We start from the raw sequence: 25,948 nt of genomic DNA, 5'->3' as shown, positions 1-25,948 counted from the left end.
CCGGTGATCTCCCAAAACAGTGAAGATAAATGTTCTGTTACAGCAGATAGAAGGATCCAACAGCAATACAGCATATAACAGAAAAAGAAAGGCAATTGCTACTGGAGGACCCTCTATTTACTGTAACAGAACAAAGAAAAGTTAGATCGGGGGGGGGGGTGGAGGTGTTAGGCAAGTGGTGGCTTGGATTGCAAGAATCCGACTGGTTGCCACCACTTGCTTCCTGCAACACAAATAGAACCTGCTTGCAAGCAGATACACAGTGCATGGAAAACTGATTTTATCGTAAATTGTAAATACAAACATGATGTTAATACACACTGAAAATTAAGTTGAGAAAGTACCCGACAAATTTCAGGCACTTTTTCAACTTAATTCTTAACAGTGGAGCTAAAACTTTAATACAAAGTTAAAGGGCCTTGTGGAAGGCACTCTGGTTGAACAACATAGCTTTTCTGGCATCTCAGAGAGTGCTCGGTTGTAAGCACAAGGGCATCCTCAGAAGGTACTCTGGTTTAATTAGTTAAGTACCATTGGAATTTCCTCATGTGCATCCTTGCTAGTGGGAGCATGGGGATGGTGGCTGCCATGAGACCTATAGTTTGTAGAAATGGTCTTACAGTTAGGTAAGATTCTGTCAATAGACTTAGAAAATCGGAGGAGAGAGATTCTACCTTGTTTGGTGTTAAGAAGGATCTCATTAGATCTGCTCTGATTCTGCACTTGCCCTGTTGTGGGAGGAGAGAGGACTTTTGGAGGTTGAGGGTGAAACCCAGGTTGTTTATAGGTTCATAGGTTACTAGGCTATCAGCCCTAGGGCCTATACAAGCCTAGCCATAACAATTCCCTGGCTATTTCTTCCCACATTATTTACTTTCCTGGACCCCTGTCTAGCAGGGCGACTGACGTGATCCCTGGGGTGAATTTCCTTTCTCCCATCCAATCGTCAAGGTTCCTCTTGAAGAGGTCCAAAGAGGCACTCTGCTTGACATGTATGGGCAATCTATTCCAGAGTCTGGGGAGTCTCTGGGTCAGGAACCTATCCCTCCAGCATGTTTTGTTTATTGTGATGACAAGGTTTAGATCCCTGGAGCGTGTAGCTCTGAGGGATTGGGATTTCTTTAAGTGTAGCATGTCCAACAGCTCTGGGTTTGACATGGCCTTGTATGTTAAGCAGAGATCGCCTCTGAGTAGACGATATGCAACAGAGTATAGCTGGAGTTTTTAAGGCGGTCAGCGAGGGGCATCTGCTTTAGGCCTGTGATTCTTTTAGTGAGGTATTTCTGAGGCCTTTCCAGTTGTTGCAGATGTCTTGAGAGGTACATACCAAATAAGGGGGTTGTATTCTATAATGGGTCTAATGAGGGATGAGTACAGTGGGACAATGACCTCCTTTTTTCTGGATGAAAAGCCCTTCGTGATGAGGTGTGCCACATAGAAGAATTTCCTGACTGTTGTGGCGATGTGGTTATCGAAGGTGAGACCACTGTCCACCTGTGTCCCTAAGTCTCTTATCACACTTTCTGTGTTTAGTGTACTGCCACCTATATGATAATTCATGGATACACGTTTTTTCCCAAAGGGGATAACAATACATTTCTTGGCATTGAGCTTGAGCCCATGGCTCTGGCACCAAGCATCTGTTTCTGTAAGGCCCTTTGTAGAGTATCCACATCATTTGGGATTCAATAATGGCTCCCAGTTTGCAGTCATCTGCAAACTTTGTTAGCCAGAGTCCCTTAGTGTTGACCTGTACTTCAGAGTAGTAGATGCCAAACAAGAGTGGCCCCAGGACTGAACCCTGAGGTACTCCACTTGTCACTTGTCTGGAGCTGGATTTGGAGTCGGCTACTTTTACAGTGTGGGTTCTATCAGTAAGCCATTTAGCAACCCATTGGGTGACATAGGGATTAATGCCCAACTTTGTAAGTTTATCTATGATTCCAGAGTGGGGGATGGTATCAAAGGCCTTGGCAAGGTCTAGATAGGCTGTGTGGACCACCTTACCCTTGTCCATGGCTCTGGAGACTGATTCAAAGAAGTCAATCAGGTTCAGGAGACAAGATCGGCCCTTCACAAACCCAAACTGGGTGGGGTCCAGTGTTTGAAGGTTGCCAATGTCTTTGTTTATAAGTTCCATGATAAATACGCTCCATGGCCTTGCAGATCAGGCTTGTCAGACTGATGGGACGGTAGTTTCCGGGATCCAAGGTGGATTGCCCCTTGTGGATTGGGATAACTGTAGCTCTGCGGCACTCAGTGGGCACGAAACCTGAGGTGAGGCTATGATTAAACATGACACTTAGGTGAGGTGCCAGTTCATATTGTAGTTCATGTAGTACACAGCCCGGGATGTCATCTGGTCCCATGGATGCTGTATTCTTGGCTTTAGAGAGTGCGTTTTGTACCTGTGTGGCCGTTATTACTGGAATTTGGCAATCTTCCAGTATTGAGATGGGCCATTTAGGGGTGAGAGGGGTGAAGTTGGCACTGAATCGATCTGCCAGGATATTGGCAATATCCTTTGGATCAGTATATTTAATGCCATTCTGTTTTAGCTCAGAGCAGATCTGAGCATTGCCATTTAGATTCTTGACATAGTTATAGAATGCTTTGTAGTTGTCTTTGGAATCTTTGGCAATTTTATTTTCTAACTAGCTTTGGAGGATTTTATGAGGCATCTCACTTTCTTACTGAGGCTAGTAAGGGAGTTTTTTGCATCCTGGGATTTTCCTCTTTTCTGCAAAAGTTTCTTCCTTTTGTTGTAAAGTTTGTTTATGGCACGGGACCACCAGATTGGCTTCCTTTTTTTGGATGAGAGCATTTTGGTTCTATTTGGGATGGCACGATTCATGCATGAGTGGATGTGCTCGTACAGTGCCTTAGTGTAGGATTCAGCAGTTGAACTTTCAGTTCCCGTCTGCATGGGTGTCATGAAGTTTGTCACTTCTGACTTGAGTAGCATGAAGTTGGCTTTGGTGAAGTTTTTTATGGTGGTTTCTTTACTGGGGGGTGGGGGTGGGATGTGGATGTTAAGGGTGATTAGTTTATGGTCAGACCTAACGAGGGGGTGACCCATAGGTATGGAGCATTGATTTCCCATGTTGGTAATGACCAGGTCTAGGATATTGGAGCCCCTGGTGGGACTATGGATTAGTTGATCCAGGGCATTGGAATTTATGAATTCCAAGAACCGCTTGCAAAGGTGTTGGGACAGGAGTAGTTTTCCCAGTTAATGGCAGGGTAGTTAAAATCACCCAGTATTAGGGTGTTTGGTTCTATCTTAATATTTTCCAGTATGTTTAGAAAGGTGTAGTGAGAATCTTGGGGTATGGTGGGGGATCTGTAGCAAGCTACAATTTGGATTGCAGTCTTACCTAGTGTTAGTTGCACTTGGAGAATTTCAGACACATTGTGTTGGCCAACTAGCCTGGTGGTGTGAATATCCTTGGTGAATATTGACACTCCTCCACCTTTAGTGTTTCGGTCCTGGTTTGGTGGCCGAAAAGTGTGGCAAGAGTTGTAGCCTGGTATTGCAGGGGTGCTCTCTGGAGCCTTGAACCAGGTCTCAGTTACTGCACAGATATCGATGTTCTCCATTTTTAGGAGTGCCTCGAGAGAGTGCATTTTGAGGTTTAGACTTCTAGCATTGAGTAGCATTATCTTCAGATTTTGCATGCTTGTACCTGCTACGGTGGTGGTTTTGTCCTTTGAAGTTTGCCTAAAAAAGGCACTATAGGGGTGGCAAGAGCCTTAGCCAGTAACCTGAATCCCAGGGGTGACAGGTGCAGACCATCTCTGGCAAAGCATCACGGTCTGTCAATCATGTCATCCCAGGCAGACAGATACTGGATCCCCTTTGAATGACACCATAAGCTTAGCCAATTGTTTAAGTCAATCATTTTATCCTTATATTGTGGTATAATTCTGGGTGAAGGCAGGATGCTACTCAGGGCTAGGGTCATACCTGCCTGGGCCACATGATCCGAGAGCTCTTCCATGTCTCTTTTCATGTAGTCCAGGGAGGTACGTCTCAAGTCATTCACTCCAACATGGACAATGACAGAGTCATATTTGTACTTGTTGTGGAGTGACTTGAGTGCATGCGTTATGTGGCGGATCCTGGCACCTGACAGGCAGCTGACTGTAATTTTCTCCTTATTCAACCTGGTGAGAGGGACCATCAGTGTGCCGGACTATAGAGTCACCTATGACTAAAGTGTTAGGTACATTGTCTTGTCTTAGGGGCTGTTGCTGGGTGGCACACTGGTTGTGATTGGTGTTTGTTTGCGTTTCAGCTTCAGAGGTCTTTGCTGCTTGGGCAGGTTACAGTTAAGGGCCTCTGCATATGTGGATTTAGTGTTGCTATATGTGGGTGTCGGTGGTGCGGGTTTAGAAGGGCTATGTGTTGCATGAGATGTAGTGTGGGTGTTAACCTTCTCCTCTTGACTGTTTAGCACAATCTTGGGTGGAGAGAGCTTTGCTTCCATTTTGGCTATGTAAGTGCATCTCTCACAGGTTGTAGTGTTGGGTGGTAGGAGGAGAGGGTTGTCTGTGTACATGAGGCAATTGCTGCATTGCCCCAGTATGCCCAGATTCACTAGGTGGACAGGAGAAATCACCGGAAGCTGACCCTTGGACATGCTTGGTTTGAGGCTTTTTTTTTTTTTCTTTGTAAAGTATAGAAGCTGTTTCCTTAGCAAGGTACTTTGCAATTATAGGCTGTTTAGTGCCTACTATTAATTTCTCCTTGTTAACAAGGAGAGTTCAGTGTTTGTATGAGTTTAAGGCTTCCTAGTGCTTTCCAGCAGGTATTAGAGAAAGTGCTAGTCACAGGGATGCTTAAAGGTAAGATTGAAAAGAATGCACTCTGCAGTGTGCACTAGAGAAGTTAAATGTGAAAGTAGGTAACTTGAGTTTTACCTGTTTAAAAAGTTAAGGTTTAGTGGAGAGTTACTATTTTTAAAACAGTAAGATGGATTGAAAGGGGTGGTACTTTTGTATTTTGGTACTATGAGATACTGTAGGATGGCTAATAAATTTAAATAATTGAAGGGGTGGGATTTCAAAAATTATGATTTTGTGATTACTCACATAAGCCAGTGAAAGTAGAGAGAAATGAGATATATGGTCAGATTAACATAAGACACTCTTTAGTAGGGACATGGTGAATTGGAGATTTGCCAGAAGGGTGAACTAGACTCTGCCAAAAAGAGAATATAGTCCAAGTAAGGATAGATTTGTATTCCCTTGGCTCTGCAATAGGCGATGGCTAGGGCTAAGCACTTGGTAAAAACTCTGGGTGCTGTAGACAAGCCAAAAGGCAATGCAGTAAATTGAAAATGAAAAGTGCCCAGAGAAGCGCAAGAACCTCCTGTGGGAGGGTCTGACTGGGATATGCAGGTATGCATCCTTTAGGTCTAGAGTAACCATGAAGGTTTGAGATGGGATGAGGAGTAAAAGAGTTTGAAGGAAAAGCATCTTGAAGGAGGGGACCTGTAGGAACACGTTTAGGTAAGACAGGTCCAGGACATGTCTCCAGGGGCCATTCTTTTTTGGGACTAAGAAAAGGGGTGAGTAGAAGCCTCTTCCCACCTGTCCTGAGGGGACGGGTTCTATGGTTCCTTGGGAGACTAGTTCCTGCAGGATGAGAGGAAGTAGAGGGAGTTGATTTTTGGGAGGGAAAGGAATCCTTAATGGTGTAGGTTTTTCTTTCCAGGAAAGAAAGTATCCTTTTTGGATGATGGAAAGAACCCACAGAGCTGTAGTGATGGCTTTCCAGAAGGGGAGGCATTGGGTAAGGTGGGAGGACAGGGGCACTTGGGCAAGGCAGTCACATGGAGGAGGGTCCCCCTCTTTCTGGAAAGGGCTGTTTGTTGGGGGGTTGTGGTTGAGGGGGTCTAGCATAAGGTTGTCTCAGAGGTCCCCTACATGGTCTGGCAGTAGAAAAGCAAGAGGCGGAAGGGGATCGTCTGACAATGGATGTTTTGGCTGGGTAGTTCCTGTAGTATCTGGGCATTGGGGACACTAAGTGCTTAATGTCCTGCAGTTCCTTTGACAAATAGAAAGTTGTTATCCAGAGAAGCATCCATGATCTTGGCTTTAAAATCATCTGGCAGAGGTTGTAAACTGAGCCAGGAGTATCTGCGCAAGATGATGCAGTGGCAGCAGCTCTGGCAGCTGTTTTTGCTGCATCAAAGCTGCAGCAGATAGAGTGTCTGGCTACTTGGGTGGCCAGGGACAATTCTGAGGAAATATCAGACTTGGCTGGACAGTCAGGGTTGGCAGCCAACAATGTGGTGGCCTGAGAAACCAGGTCTGGGGCAAACTTCACCACGTGAGTTTGGCAGTACATAGCCCTGAAAGCTAGAGTAGAGGAGGTGTATACCTTTTTCCCATTCTGTCCATGGTTTTGCTGTCTTTATCGGATGGCAGAAGGGAAGCAGAAGGCAATTGCCTAGACTACCTGTCTGGGGATACTGCAATAACTACTGGGTCGCGCAAGGGTGATTTTATTAGGAACTTGTAGTCATCACAGACTTTGTAAAACCTATCCGGCCTTTTAGGGGCAGGAGTTTGAAAGTCTGGGTTCTTGGAAACAGAAGTGAAGGCATCCAAGAAAGCTGGGAGCACTGGAGGGATGGTTGAAGGTGAGGGGGAGTCAAGCTGTAGAAGCTCAAAGTATCTCTTCTGGGTTTCAGAGACTAAAGAAGTAACCCACTTGAAATACTCTTTCATTTTTGAAATAGTCTCTCCAAATGATAAGTCATCAGGTGGGAGGTCCCCTTCAATAGATTCCTCTTCAGGTGAGTAATAATCTATGGGAGAGGCAATCTGAGAGACATAGGAGACAGATTCCGCAGAGGAGAAGTAAGACTGGTCAGTGTCATCGTGAGTAACTGCTTGCTGAACAGAGGTTAAAGGCAGGGAGGCGGCAGAGGCCAGCCTAGGACTCAGCACAGGGATGCTAGTGGCAGTAGGGCCTGTAGGCCTAAGTGCCATAAAAGCCTGCATCAAAGAAGAGGTAAAGGATTCCCAATCTAGGGCTACTTGAGGAGTTGGGCTCAAGTATTTTGTTTTCGGTTTCCTTTTAGTAGGAGTGGGTGTCCGGGTAGGTAGGGAAACAGAGGCCTGCACTGAAGTATAAGTCTCAGTTGGCAGGTCAAGCGATGGTTCCCTCTCAAAGTCAGTTATGACCGATGTCTGAATCAACTCCGCTGACATGCTTTCTATGGCTACTGATACAGCCCCTTCCAGAGGAGCCGCTGGAACTGGAGTAAATGGGTGTCCCTTCGCTCTTAGAATGATAGCTGGAACATCCAAAGGCAGAGTGGTGTCTGGAGAAGGCCGGCAAACCTTGGCTTTCTTCCGAGGTTGTTTGGCGTGGGTGGCCAATTCGGGATCCATCCTAAGCATGAGGCGTTTAAGCCTTTGGTTTTCTAAAAACAGATTTAACGCAGCCAGATGGCTGCATAAGGTCTTGGGTACAAGAGATTGGCAAACAGAGCAGGGTTTATGGTCGTGCTCTTTACCTAAGCAAAAGACACCGCTGTTGTGGCAGTCTTTGTGAGGAACATGGCGCCCACAACTACATTCACTCTTTCTCCATCAGTCAAAGAAAACTACAGCAACTCAGTTAAAGCTTAAGTAATTATGAAAAAGGCAAACCCTAATGGGGTACTTATCTTTTAGAAGTCTTTGGACGTAGGAGCGAAGCGGTCGAAGTTTTCGTCGTCTGTGGCTGAAAAGTTCCGAGGTCTGTACATGCCAACGTCACATTTATACTCCATGGTTTATGGCCCTACGTGTGACATCCTATGCACCTACAGCAGCCAGGCTTAAGCTTTTGTATAGGAGCTGACGTTAGGTCACCTGGGGTTTGGAAATCCCACAGTATGAATACTGCAACATGGGAATAGAAGGACATCAGTGATTGTTGCTGAGTGACTCAAGTGCATGCATGACTTGAAGATCCTGGCACAAGACAGGCAGCTGACAGTGACCTTGTCCAACCTGGTGAGGGGGACATCTACAGGTCTCACTACCGAGTTGCCTATGACTAGGACATTAGGTTTTGAGGTGTTTTGCCTTGGGGGCTTAACTGTCGAAAAACTGATGTGTGTGTGTTATATGTAGTGGTGGATTCTGCTCGTGTACCAGTATGCGTAGACTGTTTGTGCTTGGGAGGTATCTAGTCTTTTGGTAGGCTCTTAGTGAGTACCTTCACATATGTGGGTGTGTGTGTCTTGATCTTGTGTGAATGGAGGTATGTAGGTAGGTGTGTGTGTGTGTGTGTGTGTGTGTGTGTGTGTGTGTGTGTGTGTGTGTGTGTGTGTGTGTGTGTGTGTGTGTGTGTGTGTGTTGACAACTCATTTGATGTCTTTTGTTTATTAAGTGAGAGGACTGATTTTAGTTTCACAGTATAGCTACATCTCTCACATACATTGCTTGCTTTAGGAGCAAATGGTTGTCAGTATACATGAGGCAATTGCTCCACTGCCTCAGGATGCCCATCTCAATCAAGCTGGCTGGAGAAATGTTGGGAAACTGACTGTCCATAGTAGCAGGTAATTCTTAAGTACTAATTTGTGAGATAGCAAATCAGATCAGCTATTGCTCTGGGAATAACAGGGGGACTTGTTCTATAAAAGATCAGGGATGAAAAGTGGGGCAACACTGCTCAGTGTTCAGCTGAGTTACCTGCTGTGTAGAAATGCCCAGCTGCATTGCCCACAGACCAGCATGGAACCTGAGAGGGTTTCCCTGACTGGTGTTCAGGGAAAAAAGTAGTTTCTAGGTGTTTGCGTCAATACAATGCACTGCTAACTGGTGGAAAGCTACGAGCAAATGTGAGGCTCATATACAGGCAAAATTAAACAGTTTTAAACTGGCCTGCCAAAGGGAAATCGTACAATAATCCTTCATGCGGCAATCCCCAGCCCAGACAAGGCTATATCCTCACTCTTCTGCCACAAGGGTGTAGGGGACCCTTCTTAATGTAAGATGGATGTAAATTCAAGTATGAAAAAAAGTTTAGACTCAGCAAGCTTGGATCTAGTCTATGCTAACTAAGCAATACTTCAGTGCAAAACATGTGCAAGTAATAAGCAGGCACAAACAGGAAAAAAATAGACAAAAAGGCACAAATTAATGCAGTAAAACAGTAATGAAAATGTGCAGCTCAAACTCAAAATAAGCTTAATTTCTTGTTCTTAGCTTTGGATGGCTTGGATTCAAGCAGAAACACACTGGACCTCTGGCAAAGGATGCCAAACACAGAGCAGCTCCGGTTAATTGAGCTTAACCCACAACAGACTCTCAGAATAACAGGCACAATAAGCCTTCTACCAGCAATTCCCAGCTCAGAAGGGAGGAGGGCTACCCTCTCCTCATACATAATACTTCACCAAGTGGGAACCAATCCAAGAATCATGCAAGTCCAAAGCTAACACCCTTCCACTTAGCCAAAATATTCAGCATTATGCACGGGACAAAGGAAAAGGGGAATAACAACACTGACTGGTAGAGGGGACTCCAATAGTAACAGACGAGGGGGGGGGGATAAAACTGCAGATTTGTGGTAATAAGGGGCTAATGTCAGGGGAGGAGGATTAAATCGGCATGCATATATTTAATTTACTGGAGGTCTTTATCACTCCTCTGCATCATACTAGGGCTCGCTACCTCTTTGCCTCATCCAAGCCAGGTCTGTCAGCTGTCCATAACTCTCCTGGCTACTCGATTCAGCTGGGGCCAATCACAGAGTCTAAGGCACCTAGGGAGGTCTCACTGTCAATTTTCTTTGATTTATTTATTTATTTTTTAACTTTTTAATGACCTAAATATTTCTTCGCTACCCACTAGTTTAAATGGCATGACCAAGGTTCACATGCGCAGTGAAGACTGTGATGCCTCACCCTGTCTCTCAGCATCTCAGCCATTCCCCACTCCTTCCCCTCTTTGGACTATACCCCTCATATCAACATCCCTATCTCAACCAGAGATCACTTACAAGAGCACCCACAATCCCCTCACCACTCAGTCACCCAAGCCATTACTCAAACCTAGGCTGAATGAGCCGAAGTCAGGGCTTTCTCCCTCTACACCGCTGGAGCAGCTGACATGTATTTATATTCAACTTAACACTACTATTATGGAGCTTAAGAGAATTTGGGGAAAACATCATCAGCTCTCAGAAGGGGTATTTATGGGTAAGGACTAACTATTTGCAATAGTGAGGATGCATCAGGAGGACTTAGAAGGGAAAATATAAAAAAGTGGGTGGTTTTCTGAAGAAATATGTGAGAATATTTGGTACAGGAGGTGTTAAGTACTAGGAAATCAGAATTTATACATCTCCAAGGTATAACAACTGAGCTACACTGGCTAGAAATCATATTTCACAAGAACATGTGCATTTAAGTAAAAGCTTTGACATACATCCAACAACTGTTTTGCATCACACACTGATGAAAACTAAGAATTTTGGGGGTAATGAAGTAAATATGGGACACTGGCACTTAAAGTCCTCTCTTTTTATGAGTTAAGTAATGGGTTGTGTAGAGAATTCAAGAATTACGGATCAGAGAAATTCCTTCAAAAGGCATAGACAGTGACTGGGATAAAATGAAAGAATAAAACTGTGGTAGGAATAAGAGATATGTAGGAAAGAAGTAAGAGGAATTAGAGGGACTGACAAATGTTACAGTACTGCAGATTAACAGGGAATCTCATAGAAAAAGCAGAGCACCTGCAGAGTGCAAAAAAATATGGCAGCATTAGGATAACATGCATGAGTTCATAAAGACTCATGTTAAGCAACTATTTCTTTTTACCAAAATTGGTTAGGCTTAAAATGGCCCACGAGGGCAGCTTGCCTAGTACTTACCTATGAACCTAATTGCTATAGCAATAAACAATGTACCCATAACAGGAACCGTTAAGCAACAGCCATATTTTAGGGGGGGGGGGGGTAAAATGAAGTATATGAATTAAAAAGGATTCCCTATAGCTGTTGGGTATATGTGGGAAGAAGCAAAACAAAAGTATGATAGAAAAACTGAGAAACTAGAATCTCTTGGATTATGGAAAAGATACAAGCAGTGAAAAAATATTTTAGTCTCTTCAGCTTTGAACACATCAGGTATCCTTTTTATCAACCAAAGGCGATGATGTGGATGATTAGAGTTGAAGCAATTTATTTGGGATGGAAAGAGGGCATGATTTAAGTGGGCTAAGCTGATCCTTCGTATCAAAAACAGCTCATTGGGTCTCTACCTGCTTTGAATGGGTTCTTGCACATAAATAACACAAGCAGAAGGTTATAAATCAAAGTGGGAAGGGATAATGACAAAACACTGGGGAAGTCTGAGGAAATAAGAAGAGTGATTTGGGAAGCAGGCCCTTAAGGAGAACCACCACCAACACACAGGACATTACTTTAATAAACTATCAGAAAGAACTAAGCAAACACATAAAAGCAGAAAGGAGACTTTGCCAATATGGATGACAACAAGCAGGGGTACAGAAATTAGGCCAAGAGGGGACTGGAATTTACTAGATAAAACTGGCAAAAGAACTTAAGTATTGAGAGCAAATATCTAGAGAGGGAAAGGCAAGAGAGTGGAGTGAGGCCAAGCAGAAGACAGGAAGCAGGTTAGAGAATGATATCAGTCCCTGGTAGGGAAGGCAGAGTATAAACACAAAGAGAAAGGCAAGCTTGGATAACAGTTTTAACTGAATCAACAACATAAATTGTTGTAAAATGGGGCAATTAGTAGGGCATATAAGACAACTATTACAATACATCACAAGCAGTTAGAAAAGTCTGATAAGAGATAACAGAAAGACAAGTTACAAAGGAACAATGACAGGACATCTCTATGGCTCCCAACGATGCACTGTCCAGAAAGTTTTTGGAAGTGTTTCCATAGATAGTTTTACAACCTACCCAGACTTCCTAGAATTTCTCCTCAGGTAGAAAGTAATTGTTGGAGGTGTGAAGGGAGAGAGAGATATATAACTGGCTACATGTTATTTGGGAGTACAACAAATTAGCAAATTTTAAACAATTCTTTACAAAATTGTCAAATGTTGGGGAAGCAAACAGAATCGCAATTGCTTACACATACCAAAGCCTTACGAAGTTTAATGCAAGTGGATACCAAAAAAAATTCTATAAACTGGAAATAAAAATCTAAACCAACTGTAAATGAGATTTAGAAAAGGGAAGGAGCAAATTACACAGAAATAAATGGAATCTGTAGGATCAGTGCATGCACAACAATGTTCAGAAGGTGGATTGAAATAAAGTCAAGAACAGAGTTATTTATTTAATACTGGGGTAAAAAGTGTGCATGCATATGTGTCTGTCCATGTGTGTATACAGAGTGGATATTACACACCCCTTTTAAAATGCCAGGTTTTTGTGATATAAAAAAATGAGACCACAATAAGTCATTTCAAAACTTTTCCCACCTCTAATGTGACCTATAACCTGTACAATTCAATTGAAAAACAAACAAATCTGTTAGGGGAAAAAAAATATAAAAAAATAAAGAAGTACAATACACTGGTCACACACCTTAAACTACTAGTTTGTTGGATGTGCACACCCTTAAATAAGAAGTTATGTACTTACCATAGCATTCCATGTGAGTTGTTATTCTCACTTTCATTATTACTGATTTTCTCATAGCAAAGTTTGGAGTATATACAAGGTGTGCTCTTTCAATTAACAAATCCTGCTGTGGAATACTGGTCTAGTTACTTATTTGTGCTTTCATAAAATTAATCCAAAAAATCTCAGGTTCCCGCTCCATATTCTTTCCTCCAACTCCACTGTTTTTTGAAACAGCTTTTCTTGAGCAGTCTCATACTCAGCCAGACTTTTCTTCAACTGACCTCTGATTTTTGTAGTTGTACAAGTTCATCTGAAAATCTGTTTAAAGCTTCTTCCTTGTTTCTAGACTTTTTAGTTATTTGAGTTGTATACGGTTTCAATGTTTAATTTCTTTTAATCAACTCTAAGCACTTTTGACTTACTGTAACTATAAATTACTGGAAGCAATCTCTTGTACCAAAGCTGCAGCTTGAACTGTGTTGCTGAACAACTGTAGGATTCTTCACAGTCAAGTGTTTTTCTATTCATCTTTTCTAGTTATTTTCTTTCAGGCTTTCTAAGTTTCTTCTTTGCTGGCATCCTGGCAGCATACAGTTGAATTTGGTTTTATACAGTGCAGGTAAAGAATGTACAGTAAAACTGAAGTTTGAACAAAGTGGTGGTTGTGAAGACTTGTAAGACTGTTAAACAGTTAATGTGCAAGGGTGCATGGGTTACAGTTACAGCAAGGGTTTGGTAAGGGGACAGATTCAGCGTTGTTCATGTTTTGTGCCATGTGTGCTGTGTCCTTTTCTCCTGTGTAGTAGTATTGTTAAGTAAAGCATTTTCAGTAATGTGCAGTGGCAAAGGTAGGCAGTAGTATTAAGATTGTGGTTAGCACACAAGTAAGGTGGGCAGGAGAGGTGAAACAAGAAAAAAATCTGCAAGTGGACAACTCTCATTTATTTTTTTCCCTTTTCTGCCTGAGGTCTCACATGCCATGGCTGCTAGACAAACCTCTGTCACCTGGAAAGCAGTAACAAATCTGTCTCCTGTGCCAAGGAGAGCTTGGCCAACACCATATTTTAATGCCCAAAGAAGGAACTGACAGATACAATTGCTCTGAGCAAACATTCTTGAAAAAGTCTGCAGTCTGAACTGCTACATTAGTACACCATGTCCTGAACAGCTGCTTCCAGCTTGCTTATTCACAACAGGGAAAATGCTATTAGACAACTATTAGGCATCTGTCTGGAGGACGGCACTCCCACCTTCTCAGGCATAAAAGAAAAGAGCTGATCAATCTAGCTAATGTTCTTGGTTCTAGAAATGTAATACTGAACAACCAAGTAGACAAAACGTACGTAAGATCCTTCTATCTTATTTTGTGGGTTACTAAAGAAGGTTGCCAGATGAATGCCCTGGTTCAAACAGACCTTAGAAACACATTTGATATGAATGATGGGTTTGTTATTGACCCTACTCTTGTGGAAAGTTACAAGGCTGCTTATGTATTAAAGCCTGATGTTCTAAAACCGAACACTGACTTCCTAAATAAATGCTTCATACAGCCTGTTGCTGAATAAAATCAGACTGAAAGCAGACATGCTGCCAGACTTGGGTCTTCAGAGTTGTGTGCCCTAGGGTTGCTTTCTGACAAAAGTCAAATTTGCTGTGCCAGGCACACAGGCCCTTCCAGAGCCATTTGAACTACACTGAAAAAACACTGCTTCCAAAGCTAGGAGGCGTCAGCAGAAACTTACTCCAACCTGCTTTCAGGTTATGGGTCAACCCTGGGTCGCCTCCTCCTCCTCCATGTCAGACAGAAGGCTTTCACTTTGCAGGCCATGAGACAGGCAGCAAGACACTACAGCTGACAATTTTCTCTTGAAGCAAACATGTCCAGAAAAGGTGAACTAACCAAAAATAAAGGTGCATAAACACAAATGGCTAAATGAGCACTTGGAAAGAAAAAACAGGCATCCCAGGCTAAAAAAAAATACAGTTGTGTACACTTACCGTAAAGGTAGATTGGAGTGTATTCACTGTTGCAGTTATCACACTTGGGTTATCTGCCTGTAGGTAGCCCTCAGTCATCCCAAATACCAGAGTCATGGGATTTCTGCGTTGGATGCGGTCGCCTCTTCTATGACGTCAGGTTGTCAGGGGTATAAAACATGCAGCAGATGCCACTACATCAGCTTTGAGCCCCCAAAATAGGAAGCAATCACATGGTGGGGAACACCTCCAGTAGACAGTAAATACTACTGCCATAAGATATGGCCAAAAAAGAGGATAGGTAGAAAGTATAGAAAAGACAGGGGGCTGGAGGGAAGGTAATCAGGACTGCAACAGTGAATACACTCCAACATCTACCTTTAAGTGTAAACAGTACTATGCTCTTCGTGTTTCACTGTTGCAGTCATCACACTTGGGTCGATTCCCAAAGCTGAAGAAGGGTGGAGGCAGTCAAGAAGTATTAGGGCTGGCTAGCAGGCCTTGCAAGACTGCTGTGGCAAATCCAGCTCTGGATTTAGAAAAGATAGGCAAGTTGTAATGCTTGGTGAAGGTTTGTACAGAACTCCAGGTTCCAGCTTCCAGGATGTCCCTGGTAGGGACTCCTCTGAGAAATGCTGTAGAGGTTGAGGTAGCCCTAGTGGAATGAGGTCTGATCTCCTGTGGGGTAGGTTTTCCATGGTGTTTGTAGCAGAAATGGATGCAGTGTGCTATCCATTTAGAAATGGTTTGCTTTGAAATGGCCTTGCCCTCTGACCCTGTAGCAAAGCTGACTAGCAGCTGGTCAGACTTTCTGAAAGGTTTAGTCCTGTCAAGGTAGAACCTGAGCTGTCTGTGCACATCCAAGGAGTGTAGGATCCTTTCCCTTTATTCTGGGGATTAGGAAAAATGGTTGGTAAATGAATGGATTGGTTTAAAGCCACACTGGATACCACCTTGGGCATAAATGGGCTAAGTCCTGAGGGAAACCCTGTCCGCATGGAAAATAATGAAGGGTTCCACAGCCATAAGTCCTGTAACTCAGACACTCTTCTGGCTGAAGTGATGGCTAGAAGTAAGGCTGTTTTCCAAGAGAGGAATTTTAACTCTGCTGTAGCAGCAGGCTCAAAAGGGGGGAGCGTGAGCTTCTCTAGTACAAAGTTAAGGTCCCAAGTAGGAGTGGGAGCGCTCCTTGGGGGTCTTAAATTGTTACCTCCTCACAGGAACTGTTTGATCACAGGATGAGAGAAGAGGGGTGGCTCAGTATTGTAATGAGAGGAGATGGCAGAAACATGAATCTTAATTGATGAGAAGGATAGGCTTGTGTGGAGCAGCTCTGCTAGATAATCTAGGATTTGAGGTAAGGTGGGCATGGCTGTGTCCTTTCCTTGAAACTGGCTCCAAGAACAGTATCCTTTCCACTTTTCTGAATAAGATTTCCTAGTACTAGGCCTCCTGGCCTCAAGGATAACATCCAGTACCTGTTTGCTGAGGGTTGCTGGTGATGTATTCAGGGAATAAGCCAGGCTGCCAGGGTCAAGGTTTGCAGAGGAGGATGCAAAATCTGTCCCTCCTGCTGTGACAGCAGAGAGGGGGTCTGATGTAGGTGCCAGGGTGGCAATGCTGTCAGACTGCGTAGGAGTGGGTACCAGTGCTGGCATAGCCAGACTGGAGGAATAAGGATTGTCCTTGGCCTGTCCTGTCTGATCTTGAGTAGTACTTTTGAAAGGAGGGGGAAAGGCATCGATTGAGAGGTTTTCCCATGTAAAGGATAGGGCATCCACTTTCCATGTTTGGCTGTGGGGAATTCTGGTGCAAAATTTGCTCAGTTAATGGTTTTGGGGGGGAAGCAAAGAGGTCCACTTCTGGTGTCCCCCACCTGTGAATTAGAAGTTTGAATGAGTTGGGTTCCAGTATCCACTCGTGTGGGTCCATTAGATTTCTACTTAAGTTGTCTGCCAGTGAATTTTACTTGCCTGGCAGGAATTGAGCTTGCAGGTGCACTTGATATCTCAAGGCTGTGTTCCACAGAGCCATGGCTAACCTGCAGATTGGGTAGGAATGAGTTCCCCCCTGCTTATGTACCACATAACTGTGGTGTTGTCTATCTTTATCAAGAGTTGTCCTGGCAGGATGAGGTATTTAAAGGCTGTCAGTCCATTCTGTACAGCTAACATTTCTTTTTGATTGATAAGCAGCTGGATTTGTCCTGGGCTCCATTTGCCTTGAATGCATTTGCTTGCCATGTAAGCCCCCGCCATGCACAGTCTGATGAGTCTGTTGTCAGGGTTTGGGCGGTGGGGGGGTTGAGTAAAAGGGAGTCACTTGTTGTGGTTGCAAGCCTCTGCCCACCAAAGGAACTCTGCCCTTAAACAAGGAAAATCACCGTTGCCAGATCCTGAGAAGAATGTTGACACCAGAGACTTTTTAAGTACCATTGAAGTTTCTTCATATGCAGTCTTGCATATGGTATTAGTAGAATGCATGAGGCTATGAACCCTAGGGCTTGCAGTATTTTTCTTGCAGATATCTGGGTTTGGGTGGCCAGTAGTTTGAAGTAATTTGTGAAATGAAATAAACCTGCTTTTCTGGAGTGAGGAATGCCATCTTGGAAGTTGTGTTCAAGCTTGCTCCCAGGAATACAATCTTTTGGCTGGGTACCAGATGTGATTTCTTTTCGTTGATGGTATACCCCAGAGAAGTTAGGAGTCTCTTTACAAACGTCAGGTGCTGAAATAAATATTCCTGACTGTCCGCCTGAATCAGGCAATCGTCCAAGTATGGGTAAATTTGAATATTTCTCTGCCTGCAGTATGCAATGGCTGGAACCAGGCAATTTGTGAATACCCAGGGCGCAGTAGATGAGCCAAAGGGAGGTGCAGAGAACTGATCATGCATAGAGCCTGCCCTGAAACATAGATATTTCCTGCAAGATTCCCTTATGGGGATTTGCAGATTAGCTTCTTTCAAGTCTAGGGTGACTAGCCAGGAGTCCTTGGCTAGCATAGGAAGCAGCTGCTGGAGTGTAAGCATTTTGAACTTTGGTACCACCAGGAAGGAGTTGAGAGTTGACAGATCCAGAATAGGGCGCCAAGAGTTCTGTTTTCTGGGCACCAGGAATAGTCTGGAGTAGAAACCCTGTCCCCTTTTCTCTGTTGGAACAGGTTGAATAGCCCTGATACCGAAGAGAAAGTACTTGCTTTTGGACCACTGCCCACTGGTTTGGAGGAAGGTCTGGCAATCCACTTGGGGTTGGCAGTAAGTGGAACTATAATCTATATCCCTGGGATACAATGTTTAAGACCCATCGGTCCTGGGTAATGTACTCAGTTTTTTGCATGCAGGGCGAGTTTTTTTCCTAGGGGTGCAAGTACTTGGGCATAGCTGGGAAGGATGAAGGGTAAGTCATAGTGAACTTTTTCCATAAAGGGGTGACTTACCACTCCCTGTTTTTGAGTAGGGAGCACTCTATTGTTTAGATCTGTGCCTACCCTAAGACTGTAGTCTTAGTGGTCTGTTGCCCCTGGGTTTGGACTGAGAAAGTCTGGAGGAACTGGAAAGAACCAGTTTTTTTGAAGGCCAATGCCTACTGAATCTAGGTGGCTGTACCCATAAGAAATCTAACAGTTTGCATAGATTTAGCTTTTCCTCCATCTTTTTAAGAACTTTTGCCTTTGAGCCAAACATTCTTGGTTTAAAGGAGCATATAGTAATTTTGCTTTGACATGGTCTGGCAAGATTTGTTCCTTCAGCCAAGCATGCCTTCTCAGAACAGACCCAGTGACAGCAGCCCTGCAAGATGCTTCTAAGGCATCAATACCACACTACAAAGTCTGTTTACCAACTTGGTTTGCCGAATGCAGCAACTCTTAAGTCTTTATTTTCTGCACAATCGGGAATCAACAACATTTTTTGTTTAATTAGTTCCATAATATGCTGCTGGTACTTCAACATCTGAAACTGGCAATTTAAAGCCCTGATGGCAAGAGTTGTAGAGGTATATACCTTCTTACCCATCTGTCTAAAGCCCTAGAATCCCTGTCTGAAGGGGTAGGGTTTTTGGCTGTAGTAGCTTTAATACCTTTAGGTCCCTGGGAAATGGTCTCTGGGATTTGTAGAGAGAAATTTGTGAGAGTCAGGTACTCTGTAGTACCCATCAGGCTTTCTAGAAGATGGTGGTAAAGTATCAGGTGTAAGACTGGATTCCATGAAGACATCTACAATATCCAGGACAGGGGGTATAGCTAGAGGCCTATGCTGAGGCAAGTCTAAAAACTCAGTCTCTTTTTGGACTGTGGGAAGTCCTGGCATTCCCAGCAGAAATGCTCTCTTAGGGTACGCAAGGTTTCACCGAAAGAAAAATCCTCTGGGGGAGGTAGAGGGAATGGAATCCTCTGCATCAGAGTCCTCATAGGTAGATAAGGGTATGTCCTGGTAAATCAGAAGGGTCAGAATAATCGGACTCCTGGTCTGTACAATCAGAAGGAAATTTAATTCTTTGTCTTTTAGCAGGGGAAGGCTGGCTTCCCCTAATAAGAGTAATAAGGTCTTCAGCCATTCAAAGTATTTGTTTTTGTGGCATGGGAGCTTGAGCATGCGCTTTGGTTGTTGGTTTTCTAGGAGTAGTGCGAACTCTGGGCCTGAGAAACTAGGTAGTTTTAGTTAAAAAAGAAGCTGTCGGTTTAATATGAATATTGGTAATGAACTAGGCTTAGTCAACTATATTAATTATGTAAATTGTATAATTATATAATGTGTTTATGAAAAGTTATGTGATTGGCTGGTGTTCTATATTTATTCTGTGGTTTTAATGTAGGTTCATAGGTTGGTACTAGGCTATCGGCCCTAGGGCCTATGCAAGCCTAGCCATAACAATCCCCTGGATATTTCTTCCCACAATATTTACTTCTCCAGGCCCCTGTCTAGCAGGGTGACTGACATGACCTCCGGGGTGAATTTCCTATCTCCCCATCCAATCATCAAGGTACCTTTTGAAGAGGGCCAATGAGGCGCTCTGCTTGACATGTATGGGCAGTCTATTCCAGAGTATGGGGAGTCTCTGAGTCAGGAACCTATCCCTCCAGCATGTTTTGTTCATTGTGATGACAAGGTTTAGATACCTGGAGCGTGTGGGTCTGAGGGATTGGGATTTCTTTAAATTATGCAACATAAATTCCATACAGTCATGCACAGACACTGCAAAGATAACAACATGAACTGGGAGGCAGGCAAAAGAAGCAACTACAAACAGTGTGACCTCACCTCTCCTCTAAATTGTACACAGAAAAGGGGAAATATGCCCTAGTTCATGAAGGAGCAGCAAGGCAGCTTGCGTGACAAATGACTACTGAACACCATAGCACTGCACAGCCAGCCCCAGCAACACTTTTTTTTTTTTTTTTTTTAAATGATATGGATGTCTGCTTCAGAATGTCGCAGCAAAATACTCATTTGATTTGGCCATGAGGATTTCTGAACACAAGGCACAAGCCCATTATATCTTTTTGTGCCAATCAGTGGGATGGGAGTTATCAAAAGTACAACAAAAAACAAATATAATCAAAAAACTATACGCCAAACAAATGAAGTAAACACAATGTTAAAGAACACCAACAATAAATTACAGAGAACTTGACATTTTAGTAATGAAGTCCATGAAATTTTCCAGCCCATTGTTTTATTTTATAAATTTGAGATCACAATAGCACATTTGACAGTACACACAGATATGAAATACTGAATTTCATGAGTTGAAATCCACATCACTGTAATGTACTACTTGACTTCTTACAATTAAATAGGGTCAATCCAAATTATTATGACTAGGACACATCAGTCTGCCATTCATAAAAATCCCAAAAGGGTGTACCAACTTGGTGATTCCTAAAAAAAAAAAATTATATATATATAATCAGCCACCAAATCTGAACATGCTGCACATAACACCCTCCACTCCTGAAGAAAATGGAGGAGTTTGGCTGGTACATAATAAAATAAACATTATGGCATATCATAAATTTGTATAAACCAGCTATAAGAGAAGAAGATCTCGAAAAGATTTTAAATACAGCCGTTTCAAATTCATCTGAAAACTTCTACCAGCTAAACTGGAGTTCCATATGGAGCAACGATCAACTTTATAACCTTACAAATAAAATATATAAAACATAGAAATGTCAAAAATGAGATGGGACTGGTAAAACAGTTGAATAAAAGTTCTGAATCCTTTGGAGTTTGTAAGAAACATTTGGGGAGTACCATTTGTGACTTGGGCAAAACAAGTAAATTATATGCAACGAACCATATAATCCAGTGGGCTGTCTGAAAATTTAAGAAAAAGGGAGGACATTAAAAAGTGACAGTGAGGTCAGACATAGGTAATGTACAGTGCTGACCCCTCCATTACACAGCAAAATGTTAGGATTGTGAATTACAAGCTATAACATAAATGGGCCTCTATTTAAATCTTGGATAGAAATCACTATATAGAAGGATAAAACTGAACACTGAGTTTTCAGGAAACAGAATCTCCCCAATCCTATTAATTAAGTTTCCTATTTCAGAAGATATCAGCCCTGTTAAAAGTAGGCACAGTCTCTCATATTGCTAGTTCAAGTGCTGAACTGGTAAACTCACACAGTCCTCTCAGAGCTAGCATTTTCAAACTCTCTACCACCTACCGGAAAGGAAAAATCCAGAATTTGGAAAACGATGGTAAATGTGACAGGACGTGTCTTACCCATGTGGCAAGCTACAGGCTCAAACTGCACTAACATACAGTAACATAGACCACTACTAGCAATTCCACCCACCAGTGCACCAAAACATTAAACTGACTTTACAACCCAATACATTTCATTGGACTAGATTCAAAAATCTACCAAAAGGACTTTACACCACCTTCCTTCCTTCTCCATAGCTAGCAACCAAGTGAATGAAACGGCATGCCAACAGGCCTGTGCATGTAGTCATTCAGTTCAGGTGGCAATTGAGGAATTGTGCTAGCAAATGAGAATTTGGGTTTTAGACCTTTCCTGCCTTCATGGTGACATTCATGGGTTTCATGATTCATTCTTGAAAAAGAGTTTCAACACGAAAGCTTGAAGTAATAAACCTTGTTTTACATAGATGGTCTTGCTGTGCCTTTTTGTTACTGGATTTAATTTTGTGTTGGTTCACCAGTACGTTTAGCTGTTCTACACCTGCTTCCTGGACTTGGTTTGCTTTGTTGGTGAGAATAGCACATCCTTGTTCTGCTTTAAACAACCAGCCTGTGAGAATGAATTATTCTGAATGTCAAGATGTGGATCATCTGTAAAGAAAATGTTAACTGTTGGTGAGAACCCTCTTTTGATGCTTTTTCAATCTGCTACTTCTAAGAATTTGAAATTGACTGTACCTGCTAATGACTCTAAAAGAGAAGAATGTTTACATAGAATGCATGAACTTGAATTGAGGGTTCAGAAATATAAGAGGCTGCAGTGGTACGGTAGAGACTTTCATTCTCAGCTTAATTTAGAGATGGGCATTGTGCCAAGAGGGCTGAGAATAACTAAGATACCGATTTATGGGAATAAATATCCCACTTTACTGAAGAAATGTTAAGAACTTAATTTACATACCAGTATCGAATATATGAGGATTATGAATTACTTCTCTTGCAGAAATAGAACATGACCTATGTACTAAGGCAGATTCTCTTAAGAATGAAATTGTTACTTGTACTGAGTTTGAGAGACTTGCACAACAGTATCAATGTGTGTTAGATAAGCTTGCAGAGTATGAGAGCAAATTAGTCTTTACTAAGAAGCAAAAGCTGATTAGACACATCTCTGACTTTCAAAATAACCATGGTTTTGTCTTGGTCCTGAGAAGAAACTGTGAAGGCTCATATTTCATCAAATGCAAGTGCAAATCAACCTAATGCTCCGCTACAACAATCTAGAAGAGGGCTCTTCTACTATGAGTAATACAACACCAATTAGTACACAGGAAGGAACTCCTGTGCATATAGGGGAACTTGTTACAGCTTTAGACCCTTTTGCAAGTGCATCTACAAGTCCAAGAACTGTTGGCTGACAAGAACCATACTGGTGAGGTTCATAATAGTAACATTTCTACCACTGAGACAAGTATTTTTTTAGGCGAAACAAATCTAAAAATAAATCTACTGCTCCCAATACAGGTGCAGCAGAGGGGGAAAGAGACCGAAGCAATCAAAGAGGAACACCACAAAGGAAAGACTTGGGGGCAAGACCGAAGGTAGGCCCTGTTAAGAAGCAGAAAGACTTGGCAGGACATGCTGTTGTTAACTTGTCTGGCTTTGAATTTTCTGAACTGGAACTGAGTTTACTAGACAAGGTTTTAACGTTTACTCCATCTGGTAATGGTGTACTGAATGACAGCATTACAGAGCTAAGAATGCTTGTTAGAAATTTAGATCTGAAAACATTATTTGGGAATAATAATGCCAGTACTGAAAATGTCTTAAAGTAGCACTTTTTTTACCTAATAGCACAGCGACTGTCACAGCCTTTTTACAGTTATGTGAGAATGATGTTTATGATTTGATTTTTAATGGAAAATTATCTAGTTTTCATAACCTGAATGCTAATGAAAGAAAAGTATTAATGGACTTAGTTAAAAGGACTGACATTATACTGAAACCAGCTGATAAAGGTGGGAAAACAGTTATACTTAATGTACAATATCAAGAACTGATGTATGAATTTTTAAATGACAGTGCAACATTTAAGGTTACAAATGTTATAGAGCTGAATAGAAAGATTTATAGGATTAAAACTGAATTGTATGACTATTTAATGCAGTTAGCAATTACTCCTTAACAGTATAATTATTTCTACATAGAACATCCTGTCTGCCCAGTTATATACGGGTTGCCCAAGCTCCATAAAAACTTGCTTCACCCCCCCCCCCCAATGAGACCCATAGTCTCAGGAAAACAATGGGCTACTAGAGCAATCTCAAAATATTTAGACCAGCAACTTAAACCTCTATTGAAACATAGTATGTCCTATATAAAGGAGACTGGTGAATTTTTAGAATAATTTAGCGTTTTTGGATATGAATATGACAAATGTGTTGTTTGTAACTATGCACACTAATTCCTTATTTATGGTTATTCCTAACAATATAGGTTTTGAATATGTTAGAGAATTTCTAGTTAAGCACAGCACTTTTACAGCAAATAAAATTTCACTACTATGTTCTCTACTGGAGATTGTTCTGCAAAATAATGTTTCCATGTTTGGGGATGATGCGTATCATCAGACTTCAGGAGTAGCTATGGGCACACCTGTAGCAAATAACTATGCTAACACAGTGTTGGCCAGATGGGAAGAATATATTATTTTTGATTCTAATAAAAATGAAAACTATAATAGTGCTTTAATGCACTACAAACATTTTGTAGATGACATAGTATTATTGTGGAGAGGTAGCAAGGAGGCATTGGAGCTATTTGTTGAACATCTACAAAACAGCACAAGCTTCCTTAAGTTTGAAATGTCTTGTTCAGTAGAGGAAATCACTTTCTTGGATGTTAGACTGATGAATATTGATGGTAAAATTCATACATCTATATATAGGAAAGAGGTACAAGCAACGAGATATGTACATAACCCCAATATGCACCCCACTCATGTTTATAAGGGTGTAGTAAAAAGTCAGTTCTTGAGAGCCAGTAGGCTAAACACCACCGAAGAAGGGTTTGCAGCTGAAATTAGTACTATGACACAGGACTTTTTGGCAAGAGATTATAGTAGAGATTTATTAACCAAGAATGTAGAATATGTTAAATCTGAAAGGCCTAGTGTGGCTGAACCATATTTACTTAGAGAAGGCAATAATGCCCAGAACAACAATCCGGTGAGAGAAGCTGGGTTTAATAAATTAGTATATGATGAAGTGCAGCAGACATTCTAGGCAGATTCAGTCCATAATTACAAGACATTGGACTGTTCTTAGTTCTGATGTTAAATGTTAGGAATACAGTAGGAGAAAAGCCTTATTTTGTATATAAGAAAGAGAAGAACCTCAAACAACTTCTTTGCTATAAAGATTTTGATAAAAATGAAGAATTACATAGATTTAATAAGGGGACAGTCCCCTGTTATAACTGCACCTTTGGTAAGTTCATTAATATGGAAACAGGATTTATACATCCTACAACATAAGTTAATTTTATTTTTAAGGCATTTGGGACATGCAATAGTGAAAATTTAGTTTACTTGGCTAACTGTGAAAAATGTTTGTGTTTACTAGAGAATTGCATCCCACCTATCTGATATAAGAAGGGGGGGGGGGGTTGAGACAAATGCACTTAGTAAGCATATTTTATATTGTGGAAATGAACATATACTTAAATTTAGGATACTGCAGAGAGTTTGCAAAAGCAAGAAGGTGGGGACATTGTGAATGCCACAGAGAGCAGAATACAAATGGATAAACCTTTTATATCTGATGTCTATCCAGGGCTTAATAAAACTAATAGTATTAAACCCATTTTGAAATTAAGACAAGCATATGTTAGAGCATTACAGTTGTCCTGTGGAGCTTTTTAGGCAGAAATGAAATTTAAGTTGACCATTGTTTTTAATGAAGTTTTTTAGTGAACTAGGCTTAGTCAAACTGTATTAATTATGTAAATTGTATAAATGTATAATGACAACCACAAAGCATTCTATAGCTATGTCAAGAATCTCGATGGCAACACCCAGATCTGTTCTGAGTTACAGCACAACGGCACGAAAATTACAGAACCAACTGATATTGCCAACATCCTGGCAGATACGTTCGGTGCTAACTTTACCCCCCTAAAGGGCCCATATATCCATACAGGAAGAATGCAGAGTCCCTGTAATCACAACTACGCAGGCAAAAGCTGCACTCTCTCAAGCCAAAAACACAGCATCCATGGGACCGGACAACATCCCAGGCTGTGTTTTACACAAACTTCAGAACGAACTGGCTCTCCACTTAAACACCATGTTCAATAATAAGAAGTTATGTACCTACCATAACGTTCCATGTTAGTTGTCTTCTTCTCACCTTCTTTCTTGCTGGATGGGTTCAGAGCCGATCCTCGGCTCCGACTCGGCCTTCTACTAAAGCTTGAGAGCTATTTACTGGCTCGAGGCCTCCCCATATCCCACAGTGCTAGGCATCAGATACCCAGATCTCGTTTGGCAAAGCTAACACCATGGAAAAAAAATTTTAAGGACACCTGTCCAAACTACAAGGTTTACCCACAGTACTAAAACAGAGGAGGACGTAACCAAGATAAGACTCAGCCAGAGGAAGAAGGCCTCAAAAAAGGATCAGTACTAGGAG

General features: G+C 42.0%; 1 protein-coding gene across 1 annotated transcript in view; it reads right to left on the bottom strand.

Moving 5' to 3' along the window:
• BRWD3 (bromodomain and WD repeat domain containing 3) overlaps positions 1-25,948 on the bottom strand; it is a 1,896,258-nt gene that overhangs the window by 1,314,783 nt on the left and 555,527 nt on the right. The window contains exon 19 of the mRNA XM_044057276.1: positions 6,481-7,468. Within this exon, the coding sequence (XP_043913211.1) occupies positions 6,481-7,468 (988 nt within the window). The remainder of the gene's footprint in view (positions 1-6,480; positions 7,469-25,948) is intronic.

The sequence above is a fragment of the Protopterus annectens genome, chromosome 15.part0 (genome assembly GCF_019279795.1).
Source record: "Protopterus annectens isolate FY-2018-M chromosome 15.part0, PAN1.0, whole genome shotgun sequence".
Lineage (NCBI taxonomy): Eukaryota > Metazoa > Chordata > Ceratodontiformes > Protopteridae > Protopterus > Protopterus annectens.
The sequence above is the reverse complement of the archived record's forward strand: the minus strand, read 5'-3'. Positions and strand labels throughout refer to the sequence as shown.